This window comes from Onychostoma macrolepis, chromosome 14 (assembly GCF_012432095.1).
Source record: "Onychostoma macrolepis isolate SWU-2019 chromosome 14, ASM1243209v1, whole genome shotgun sequence".
Taxonomy (NCBI): Eukaryota; Metazoa; Chordata; class Actinopteri; order Cypriniformes; family Cyprinidae; genus Onychostoma; species Onychostoma macrolepis.
The window spans coordinates 7,702,310-7,714,188 of NC_081168.1; the positions used below are offsets into that span (position 1 = coordinate 7,702,310).

The 11,879-nt window shown below is 35.7% G+C and overlaps 2 protein-coding genes across 2 annotated transcripts; both read right to left on the bottom strand.

Moving 5' to 3' along the window:
• Positions 1-168: 168 nt before the first annotated feature.
• Positions 169-3,301, bottom strand: c14hxorf65 (chromosome 14 CXorf65 homolog). The gene is made up of 6 exons (XM_058798641.1): positions 3,185-3,301; positions 2,907-2,993; positions 1,672-1,794; positions 1,505-1,570; positions 802-920; positions 169-586 (listed from the first exon to the last, which is right to left on the bottom strand). The coding sequence occupies exons 1-6, from the start codon at positions 3,207-3,209 to the stop codon at positions 500-502; spliced, it is 507 nt and encodes a 168-aa protein (XP_058654624.1). The 5' UTR covers positions 3,210-3,301; the 3' UTR covers positions 169-499.
• Positions 3,302-4,141: 840 nt separating this feature from the next.
• Positions 4,142-11,876, bottom strand: il2rgb (interleukin 2 receptor, gamma b). The gene is made up of 8 exons (XM_058798358.1): positions 11,642-11,876; positions 10,564-10,651; positions 8,037-8,212; positions 6,885-7,024; positions 6,082-6,229; positions 5,895-5,985; positions 5,168-5,252; positions 4,142-5,062 (listed from the first exon to the last, which is right to left on the bottom strand). Exons 1-8 carry the CDS (start codon positions 11,727-11,729, stop codon positions 4,442-4,444), a joined length of 1,437 nt encoding a protein of 478 aa, XP_058654341.1. The 5' UTR covers positions 11,730-11,876; the 3' UTR covers positions 4,142-4,441.
• Between the last annotated feature and the right edge of the window lie 3 nt (positions 11,877-11,879).

The window sequence follows — 11,879 nt, forward strand, 5'->3', positions numbered from 1 at the left end:
ACAGATAGACAGACAGACAGACAGACAGACAGACAGACAGACAGACAGACAGACAGACAGACAGACAGACAGATAGATAGATAGATAGATAGATAGATAGATAGACGGACAGACGGACAGACGGACAGACGGACAGACGGACAGACGGACAGACGGACAGACGGACAGACAGACAGACAGACAGACAGACAGACAGACAGACAGACAGACAGACAGACAGACAGATAGATGGAGGACATACATTTGTATTGAAACATTGCTTTATTAAATTCCTTCCTATGTGTCTTCCATCCTTCTTTTGGAAGAAATAGTCCCTGAGTTTTATGTGTTATAAAATCAATGTAGCAACTTTCCTGAATCACCAAGTGAAAAAATAAATAGTTTTAAAAAAATAATACAGCATTTATGATGAACACGTCTGTAATTTGAATGAACTAAGCTGGGACTCATCATTAAGAATGAGCATGAATGCTGAATGCTCGGATGTGAGGGCCTTTGTTCAGTTCCTGCTCTTCCTGTCCCCTGTGTGGCGCTGGACTTCTTCATCAGGGGCATTTGCATGTGTAACTTTCTTGCGCTTTTTAGTCTGCAGAGCCACATGAAAACAAAACACAAGATTGTTGTTCACATAAAATTATATTACCATATCACAAGCACCAGTGTCCCCCATAATGGATGAAACGGTGTCACTCGTATGTTGTGCATTGTAGCTGAATTTTAGGTTGAATAACATAAAAGGTGAGAGCAGGTGAACAAATAAGAGAGAACTGCAAAGTTCAGATGTGGCTCTAAAGGACTCACAGTTTTAGTGGACAGAGCCTGAGCATTGATTTCCTCTGATGTAGCCATACGACTCTCCACAATATGAAGCTGCTTCAGACGAGTTTTCTCAAGATTGTCAATCTGAGTCTGCAGGGTCTCTGGAAGACATAGACATTACAAACACACATTAACAAATAGTAAAAACAGTGTAAAAGCAATATACAATACAACGCAACTGCTACAAACAATTTATCTCAAATTATAACTAAGAGTGGTATACAGTGAAATAAATAAATATTTCATTTGATTTTCCATTAAAAATATCTAAACATTAATTCACTACATATACAATATAGAATAAACTATATATATATTTATAACTTAATAACAGTAACAACAAAACTGTTTTCACAAAATATTATCTGAAAACAGATTTTTTCTTCATAATTAAATTATGTTCAGATATTATAATGAAGAAGAAAATGAAGAGTTCATTTGAAAAAACAGATAACTCCAATTTGAACAATTTTCAAAACTCATGTTTTTGCATACCAATTAATCTCAATCAAACTGCAGTTGGGTTATTTTGATTAAGTAAAAATAACTAAAAATACAGCAAACTAACACAATAAAACTCAATAAAAACATGACATCACAATAAAAAATGGAGTTATCTGTTTTTGCAAATAACCTCTTCAAATAATTAAGACAATAATTTATTGCAGTGTACATGCAGTGGCACCTAATACAGCAGGGTCAACACTGGATAACAGTGATGTGACAGAGTTATAAGCCCCATCAGATGTACCTGTAAACGCACACAAGAAAAACCCTTGCACTGTGTCAAACTGTATAGAAACAATTAGCTTCAGCTTATTCAAAAATATCATGGGACAAACTCAAACTCACGCTTAATTGTGCAAACAATGAATGACTCTTTAGCCTTTAGCAGTCCACGAGAAGATTCCTGTGAATTCTGGGGCAGGAAGAGGAATTTCAGCACTCCTCGTTCATCACACAGGTCTATAAGCTCTGAAACGCACACACACACAGATTTGGAAGACTAACATTCAGTGATATCGTTTCAAACACGTGTCAAAACTGTCATATAATACGTGTTTACTGTCTCATTGCAACATTTTTGCACGCACAGACGCATTAGGGAGGAGGACAGTGTTAATGACAGTGGTAATGAGTTCTCCATTAGTGATGGGCTGATCCCAGGTAACGTTCCTTACTACATGCCACAGATGTAATCGGACACCATTGTAGGAGTATGTGCTAAGAGAGAGTGTGAAATATTAACGCTTGAGATCCGTGACCTCCTGCGCCGAGGTCACGCCGGGTTTGAGGGACACGCTGAGCTCTCCTCTGACCTGAGATCTCTAGAGCATGCAACAACCCGCCTGAGCTACTTTAAAAGACATCCTTAGGGGCCATTCACATAGAACTCATTTTTGATTGGAATTGGGGGGAAAAAAACAACTCCAAGTCTTGAAATAAGTAATAAGCGAGACACTGCGAAAGACGAGAGAGCATCGGTCAAACACGCCCGTTTTAGCGAGAGTTTACACAGAAAAACGCTGGCCCACATGAAAAAACACAGTAGTAATTTTTGAACCATAGTAAAGCACTTGAATTAATTTGTTGTGGTAATTCTACAGTTGCTGTGGCAATATAACAACTCTAGTAATATAAAAAAAATTACTTTACCCAATACTGTACTAAGTTTTCTCCAACTATAGGGTATATTATACTACAATACACTACAGTTTACAGTAGTAAAACTAAAGGATACTACAGTATTTAGTACAGTTTATCAGTTCACTATAGTTAATACTACAGTATGCTGTAGCATTCATTAACAAAGTGTTGTAAATACCATAATATACACAGTATAATACACTTTACACTATAGTATTTTATCATGTGTGGAACTGAAAAACGCGTTCTGTGTAAACCAGACCTTACAGTGATAAAAGTCATTTCTTTGACGTTGAACTCAATGTCAAAATGACAGAAGCACATGAACAACACTGGTAAATGAAAGCTGGAAAATAACTAAATTTGACTGATTGTGTACTTATGATTATCCACATATCCTCCTGATGTATGAAACATACCCTCGAGAAAGCTGTACATACCTGACTCAGCAAATCCCAACCTGGTTTTTATGTATTTCATGAGGACAACAGTTGGACAGTTGGTGTTAACTAGGAACTGGTTATTATCTAAATACACAAACATCACATTGATATCAGCTTCTTGTCATTTACATAAACAGATAAAATAGAGAAATTTGTTTAAGTATACAGATAGCACATTTTGTCAGTTACTAAGCCATTCATAGAATGCTTGTATTGCATTGATGTTTAAGCAATGTAATTCATTTTCAAATTGAAGACATGACTGAGATCCTTACCTCCATGTTTAATGTAAATAAACATTGTGGCAGAGAAGAACTTGACACCTCACTGGCTGCTGTTGGCTTTTTAAGATGCTGCCTGCTGAAGCCGGGGTAAGAAATTAGTGACACAGCAGACAAAGAGTAACATAATCATCAGGACTGTGATGTCACAATGAGATGGAATCAGAGCGAGATGAGGAAAAACACATTTAAACTAGAGCAAGAAAGTATAATAGCATGATATGCACAATCTAACGTTTTATTACTCATTCAACGTTACTAAAATGAAATAGCGGTTTTATTAATCATTACATGTACATACCTTACAAATGGAAGCTGTCAAGCATTTTGAAGTGGATTTCTAAAGTATTTGTATCAAACTCTGTGTTATTTTTAAGCAACTTGTGATTCTTAGTGGATTTACAAAGTTAGTTAAGTCAGAAAGTGTACAAATACTTGTATAAATATATGGTTTCATAATTAAAAACCTAACAAAACTATAAAAGTTAAACACTTGTAACAGTGTGCTGTATTTCTTTAAAATAAATGCCATTGGTTTGATATTTTTTAAATAAGACATTCATGTATTTTTAATGTTGGCTTACAACACTACTGTTCAAATGATTGGGGTCAGTAATTTAATTATTGATTTATTTTTTAAATCATACTTTGTATCAGCAAGGACACATTAAGTTGATCAAGACTTACAGTAAAGGCACTTATATAATGGTGCTAAAGATTTAGATTAGATTCTATTTATTAAAAGAATCCTGAAAAAAATCATGGCTTCCACAAAATTATTAAGCAGAACAACTGATTTCAACATTAATAATAATAAGAAATGTTTCTTGAGAAGCAAATCAGCATGTTAGAATGATTTCATGTGATACAGAAGACTGGAGTTATTCTGAAATGATGCTGAAAAAAATTAGTTTAGCCATCACAGGAATTAATTACATTTTATAATATATTCAGATAAAAATACTTTTTATTGTAATTATATTTTACAGTATTAGCAGTTTCTACAGTATTTTGATCAAATAAAAGTAGCCTTGGTCAACATAACAACCCCAAACTTTTGAGTACACTGATTGATTGAGAAATGTCAACAATTACATTTTTCATCCTTCTTATACATAAACTCTGCAGATGTGAGATGAGATATGAATGAGGTCAAATAAACATGCAAAGAAAAACATTAAAATGTAGCATGTGAACACGTTCAGTAAGAATGAGCCGACAGTGCAGGTGAATGGTTAGCACCACTTTGGCTTATGAGCTCTGCTGTCCTGCGGGCTCTTTGTCAGTGCTTGGTTCATCTGCAGGGTGTTCTTCAGTGTCTGCAGGGTGTTCTTCAGTGTCTGCAGGGTGTTCTTCAGTGTCTGCAGGGTGTTCTTCAGTGCTTGGTTCATCTGTAGGGTGTTCTTCAGTGCTTGGTTCATCTGTAGGGTGTTCTTCAGTGTCTGCAGGGTGTTCTTCAGTGTCTGCAGGGTGTTCTTCAGTGCTTGGTTCATCTGCAGGGTGTTCTTCAGTGTCTGCAGGGTGTTCTTCAGTGCTTGATTCATCTGCAGGGTGTTCTTCAGTGTCTGCAGGGTGTTCTTCAGTGCTTGGTTCATCTGTAGGGTGTTCTTCAGTGTCTGCAGGGTGTTCTTCAGTGTCTGCAGGGTGTTCTTCAGTGCTTGGTTCATCTGTAGGGTGTTCTTCAGTGCTTGGGTCATCTGCACGCAATTCTTCAGTGCTTGGTTCATCACGGTTGTCAGTTTGAGAAGCAGGACTGGCCACAGGTGTGGGACCGGCGTCACAAGAGGGTGTCACCTCACACACGTCACAGGACGTCTCTGTGTAGTCAGGCTCAAAGGCTTCCTTCAGCTCTCTGGAGATGTGAACCCAGCTCTGAGAATATAATGAGAGGGTTACAGCGCATCCAAATCTGAAGAGCACATTTACTGATAATGACCTCATAGGAACACAGTATAGGAGCATTAAACGAGTGGATACCTCAACATTTCCATCATGTTTATGAAACAAATCCTGTAGGTTCTTGCTAGGGTCAGGCACGACTGTAAGTAAGATGATCTTTTTCCTGTATATAAATAATTATTGCAATAATAAGAATTATTATTACTCAGGTTTTCTGAAGAGAAATGTAAGATTTGTTAAAGACCAGGTAAAGAACAGTTAAGGCACAAAACTGAAGGGAACACAATACATCAAGTGTAAATGTATAGGGAGAACACAATGAGATCTTTTAACTTTTTAAAGCTTTTAAATGACCTTTTCTCTTTTAACCCAATTCTTTAATTAATTTAAATTGAATTAATTTTACAAATATATATATATATATATTTATGGAAATTAATTTTACTGAACATTTTGTATGATACATTTACTTGAGAAGCAAAATGACAAGAAAGTTTTGTGAAAACACAACTTCATACCTTCATTTTCTATCTCAAATAAATTTATTTTGATTAAAGAACGTTTAGATATTTAAACTAAAAAACAAGACAAAAATACAGAGACTATTATTCACTTTTGTAGTGAATGCAACATTTAATGCCATGACTTTTTAAGGCTTTTTAAGACCCTAATTGTGGAAGGGTGTCTTTTTAAGACCTGCAGATACACTGATTACATTATATTACTGCAATAAAATAATCTTTAATATCATCTCAAGTATATAAATAAAACATTTTATGTCTTATGTCTTTTAAACATCTCTCACCTCTCACAATAACACAACAAACCCAGCAGAAACAGCAGAAGGACTGACAGAACACCATAAAACCCCTGCCACCTGCCTTCTCTGCTGATCCCTACATAACACAGAAACATGATGGGGAAAAAACTGTAAGACGACAAATGAGAGCAAATCCATCCATGTCCCTCACTCTGTGATAGTAGCATCTCACCGTTGCCCGACTCCACCGGGGTACTCCAGTCACTCCAGAGATCTGAACCACCGCAGGCATCAGCAACAGTGCTCCGCACTTGGAAAACATAGGGCATGTTCTGTGAGACGTGAGACAGACTGTATGACGTCCGTGTAACGTTTACGAACTGGGAGCAAAAGAGAGATGAAGATGAGACGGTTGGCTAGGGCTGTCACGATTATGAAATTTGGCTGACGATTAATTGTCTAAAAATAGTCACGGTTATTGCGATTAATTGTCTGTTTTTTATGGCTTTCATTATATAATTGTGATTAATTTAAGGGTTCAGTAAATAATTATGATATTATCATTTAATCTTTCTTTAGTTATTATTTTGCAGTGTAAGATTACACAGAGTATTCCAAATTCTAAGAATCGGCCAATACAGATCCAACACCAGCGCTATTTTTTTTTTCTACACCACTACAAAATATCAATACTGTGTTTGTGTAACTAATAATCACTGTTTTATAATAATCAGCTAACCGTTGCGAATCAGGCTAAAGTAAGTTATGTGAGCTGGTTATGTACTTGCTCAAACATTGATTTCGCATAATTTTTAACCTAAAAAAGTTACGGACTGCAGCTTTAAATTTAACAATGTAAATATAATTATGTCCCTCACATGAAAACCAAACTGGTGCTCTTCTGTTTCTTTAGGTGTATGACTCCCCCTTGTGCCGTATAAAAAGCACAATAATCGTTAGATCAAATAATCGTGACAGGCCTACAGTTGGCAGTTTGAATGCAAAATGATCATCATATGATATCTCTGGTCTCACCTGTCTTGTGTCTTTCAGGTTGCGCACCATATAGACTACACAGGTTTTTTGGAGGGGGGAACTGCTGTTCCACTGCAGTGAAAGTGTTCCGTCCTGCTCATTCCACACCACGGAGAGGTTATAGGGTGGGTTTAACTGCACTAAACAAATATATGTACAAACACAAACACATGAGCCACTGGTTTGGATGGAATTATTTCAGATCATTTACAACAGACTCATTAAACATATCTAATTCAATATGTGATAATGGACCATCAGTTATTATAACAAAAATCATAATAGGGTAATGAGGAACTTAATGTACTCAATTATTACATGGTTATTTACAAAATAAGTAAGTGGAAATAAAATATTGATTTGAGTTTAAATTATTTTATTATGCAAGAAGAAAGACACTGTGGAGTGATAGAAGACATCTAGAACTACTGTAGCATAAGCTGAAATCTGATCCCTGGGATAATGGTCTGTTGGTCATGTGAAAAATATTGGGCAAAAGAGTGCTGTGACTGACCGATAATCAAAAAAAAATAAAGAGAGAAATAAAATAATAAAATGAAATATTCAACTGGAAGGGTGAAGAAATTATGTAAATTATTTAACTACACTACTATTCAAAAGTTTGTTTGGTAAAGTCTTTAAAAGAAAAGAAGTCTCTCATGCACACCGGGGGTTCATTTATTTGATTGGAAAAACACAGGAAAGCAATTATATTATGAAATACTACATTTAATAGAACCATTTTCTATTTTAATATATTTTAAAATGCAATTTATTTCTGTGATGCAAAATCTTCAGTGTCACATGATCCTTCAGAAATCATTCTAATACGCTGATTTGCTGCTCAAGAAACATTAATTGTTATTATAGATATTGATAACAGTTGTGCAGCTTAATATTTTTGTGGTTATCAATTTTGTCAGGATTCTTTGATATGGAGAAGGCTCACAAGAGCAGCATTTATTTGAAATTAAAATATGTATTATAATTATTCTAATATTCTAATATTACAAATATTACATTTTACTATTACTGAACAACAACAAACAAATCAAAAAAGCTTACTAATCCCAATTTTTTGAACAGTAGTGTAGATTCACAAGCATTCTGTGAAAGACCATTGGAATGTTGCAAATCTGTTTGTTTTCTTACCTGTTCTGTGGAGGGAATCAAATTCTTTTGAAAAAGTGTGGTTTCTTTCAGTGGATACATTTGTATAAAATTTGTTAAACTTCAGACCAGGGTCTTTGAGAGGAATTCTGCAGCCTACAGTGTAACTGTGCTCCATTATGTATTCTGGACAGTCTTGTGTGGGATTATGTAGAAATCTGATGAAAAAAAACAAACAAACAAAAAAACCCCCACAAAAACAAAATAAACATATCATCAATATTAATGATATATATATATATATATATATATATATATATACACACATACATACACACACACACAGTTGAGATCACAATTAGAGAATTGTTTTTTTTTTTTTTACAATTGTGACACTGGATGTGAAAACCCAGCTAAAGTCATTTTTTTGTGATTTGATATTTTCTACATAAAATCATCCTTCATAAGGTTAAGAACATTCTGTAAAAATGTAACCTTGATATCTTTAATACTGACTGAGTAAGGCCATGTCAAAGATTGAAATCATATTGAAATTAATGGTTGAAATCAAACTTTGATGCTTATTATCTTGTAATTAGAGACTTTAGCCTGGATTTCACAGACAGGGTTACAATTTTATGACAAAACCTATTTAACTGGCAACATTCCTCTAATTTTCACTTTGATTGCAGTATGGCGGGCTGCTCTAAAGTGACTGAAACCGTGCGACAGGAGGTTGTCCAGATGAAGGCCAGTGCACTGTCATTCCCAATCTGTAATTTCTCATAAACTGCAGCTTTACAATGACACTATAATTCATTCAAGTCCCCCCAAAAGGCTGGCCGTCCATGGAAGACAAATACAAGAGAAAGCAGGATAATGTGGAGACTCTCAGTGGAGAATCGGTTCAACACTGCAGCTGGAATTGCTTGCCATTTCAGTGCTGAACAGGGTAAGGATCCGTCTCGGCACGTTTAAGAGAAGTTGGACTGCAAACGCACTCTCCAGTGACCAAAACTCTCATCAGCAGAAAGAGTCAAAAGGCTAGACTAACCTTTGCTGAGGAGCATGTGGTGTGGACAGAGGAGAACTGGTCCAAAGTTCACTTTAGTAATGAGAGCAAGTTTAATTTATTTGGCTCCAATGGGAAACATTTTGAACATTTTGACTGAAGCCCAAGTGCGTAAAGAAGTCAGTGAAAGGTGGAGTTTTCTACAGCAGGGGTTGGGCCTCTTATACAGACACAATTATACAGATACATGGCAGAGTGAATGCAAATGTTTATCAGAACCTCCTTCAGCAACATTCAATACCTTCCCTGCAATCTCCAAATCAGCTTAGGCAAGGCAAGGCAAGTTTATGTATATAGCACATTTCATACACAGTGGTAATTCAAAGTGCTTTACATAAAAGGAAGTGAAAAAGTCATTAAAAAAAAAAAAGTCACAACAATAAAAACAAGGAATTAAAAAAATAATAATAATAAAAACAAGATATAAAAATGTATTTAAAAAGAATTTAAAACAGTTAAGAATAGAAAATTATACATAGTGCAATCAGCTCGGACGTAGCACAGTGCTCATTTGACAAATGCACAGCTAAACAGATGAGTTTTGAGTCTGGATTTAAATGTGGCTAATGTTTTAGCACATCTGATCTCTTCTGGAAGCTGGTTCCAACTGCGGGCGGCATAATAGCTAAAAGCGGACTCCCCTTGTTTTGTGTGAACCCTTGGTATTTCTAACTGACTCGATCCTAATGATCTGAGTGGTCTGTTAGGTTTATATTCAGTGAGCATATCTGCAATGTATTTAGGTCCTAGGCCATTGAGTGATTTGTAAATGAGTAAAAGTACTTTAAAATCAATCCTAGATGTAACCGGAAGACAGTTGTACAGCCTACAATTTTCATGCAAGACAATGCCCTTGTCACACTGCAAAGTGGGTAAAGCAGTTCCTTGAAGCCAAGAACATTAAAATAATGAAATGGCCAGCACAAAGTGATGAAAACAACTATTTCAGAAAAAAAAATTAAGTATTTATAGACTGTTGTCTAATTTTGATCTCCACTGTATATGTGACCCTGGACCACAAAACCAGTCTTAAGTGTACATTTTTCGAAATTGAGATTTATGCATCATCTGAAAGCTGAATAAATAAGCTTTCCATTGATGTATGGTTTGTTAGGATCTGCCAATATTTGGCCGAGATACAACTATTTGAAAATCTGGAATCTGAGGATGCAAAAATATCAAAATATTGAGAAAACCACCTTCAAAGTTGTCCAAATTAAGTTCTTAGCAATGCATATTACTAATCAAAAATTAAGTTTTGATATATTTACGGTAAGAAATGTACAAAATATCTTCATCGAACATGATCTTTAATTAATATCCTAATGAGTTTTGGCATAAAAGAAAAATGTGTATTTTTGACCCATACAATGTATTTTTGGCTACTGTTACAAATATACCCCAGCGACTTAAGACTGGTTTTGTGGGTCCAGTGTCACATATATACATTTGGGACTAATGTATTAGGGAAGGTGAGTGAAATGGGCTGTGACTTACGCACTGCTGAAGGTGTAGTTCATTGTTGATATGTTTGGGTGCCAGAAGCACTCCACATACTCAAGGTTGATGATCTTACACTGCACACCTACATGGGCCAAGATGATTCAAAGTCATTCATGTAAAAAAAATCATTAAAGGGGTCATATGATGCTGTTTTAAAGATCATTATTTTGTGTATTTGGTGTAACAGAACATGTTGACATGCTTTAATGTTCAAAAAACACATTATTTTTCAAATATAGTACATTATTGTAGTTCCCCTATGCCCCGCCTCTCTCAAACATTTTCTACAAAACCCCTCCTTCCAACAAGAGCAGTCTGCTCTGATTGGTCAACTGACCCAGTGCATTGTGATTGCCCGAACACCACAAGCACGCGTCGGAAATGTAAGGCCCCTTACCATAATCGTGAGATTCAGCTTTCAAGTTAGTTTTACAATTATCAGTTCAAGCCCGAAAGGGGAACAGAGTCGCGTGACAGACACAGTGACGATGCTTCTATGTATTTGCAGTACACAAACACGGGCTGTACACTCCACTGTGATGTGACCCTGTTCCCCTCACACACACACACACGAATGAATGAGCCGTTTTAGGGGGGCGTGGCAGAGTCTCTCTTTGTGTTTGAAACTTTAGTCTTTGAAACTTTGGGGATCTCATCTATGCACAAACAGCTTGTAACACTCCAAAGAGAAAGAAACACTTGAAATTGCATCATATGACCCCTTTAATAATTTTTTTCACTTCACTTTTTTTTTTTACTTTACTTTTGAATTTCAGTTTCACGCAACCCACTAATCAGCATCGTCACAACCATCACACACACAAATGACTTACAAGAGAAATACCATGGAAATCCCCACTAAAGCCATCCAAACGCATCTCTCAAATTTTTGTCTTTTAGAAAACCAAATCTAAATGCAAACATACAATCAGAATCCTCTAATACAAACAGCATTATTATTAAGAATTATAATCCCAATCTTGTGATAAATTGTTTGCTCACCTTTAGTTTTTAACCCCATTAACCATAAAAACATTATTCAGCACAAAATTGTGTGTAATTATATACTTACTCAGATCAACTGTTGAACAGCATTGTTGAAAGGATAGAAATAAAAACAAAAGCGCAATATATAGTTTTGATGTGTGAATGTAAGTCATGCTCTCCTCTGAGCGTCTGAGTAACAAATGACTGAGGTCTAATACTACACAGGATGTTCACTACTGCGTGTTTCCTTCACAACTTCCGCTTCTTTTAGAATAAATATCTTGATAAGCAACCTGACATTTCCATTGTCACTTCATAGAACA

Coding starts and splice junctions, on each gene's coding strand:
- c14hxorf65 (XM_058798641.1), bottom strand. CDS start 3,209: ATGTTTATTTACATTAAACATGGAG. Junction 1,795..2,906: donor GTTGGGATTTGCTGAGTCAG/GTATGTACAGCT, acceptor TGTGCGTTTCAG/AGCTTATAGACCTGTGTGAT. Junction 1,571..1,671: donor CATTGTTTGCACAATTAAGC/GTGAGTTTGAGT, acceptor GTGCGTTTACAG/GTACATCTGATGGGGCTTAT.
- il2rgb (XM_058798358.1), bottom strand. CDS start 11,729: ATGACTTACATTCACACATCAAAACTATATATTGCGCTTTTGTTTTTA. Junction 8,213..10,563: donor AACTACACCTTCAGCAGTGC/GTAAGTCACAGC, acceptor TTTTTTCATCAG/ATTTCTACATAATCCCACAC. Junction 5,986..6,081: donor CCCGGTGGAGTCGGGCAACG/GTGAGATGCTAC, acceptor TGTGTTATGTAG/GGATCAGCAGAGAAGGCAGG.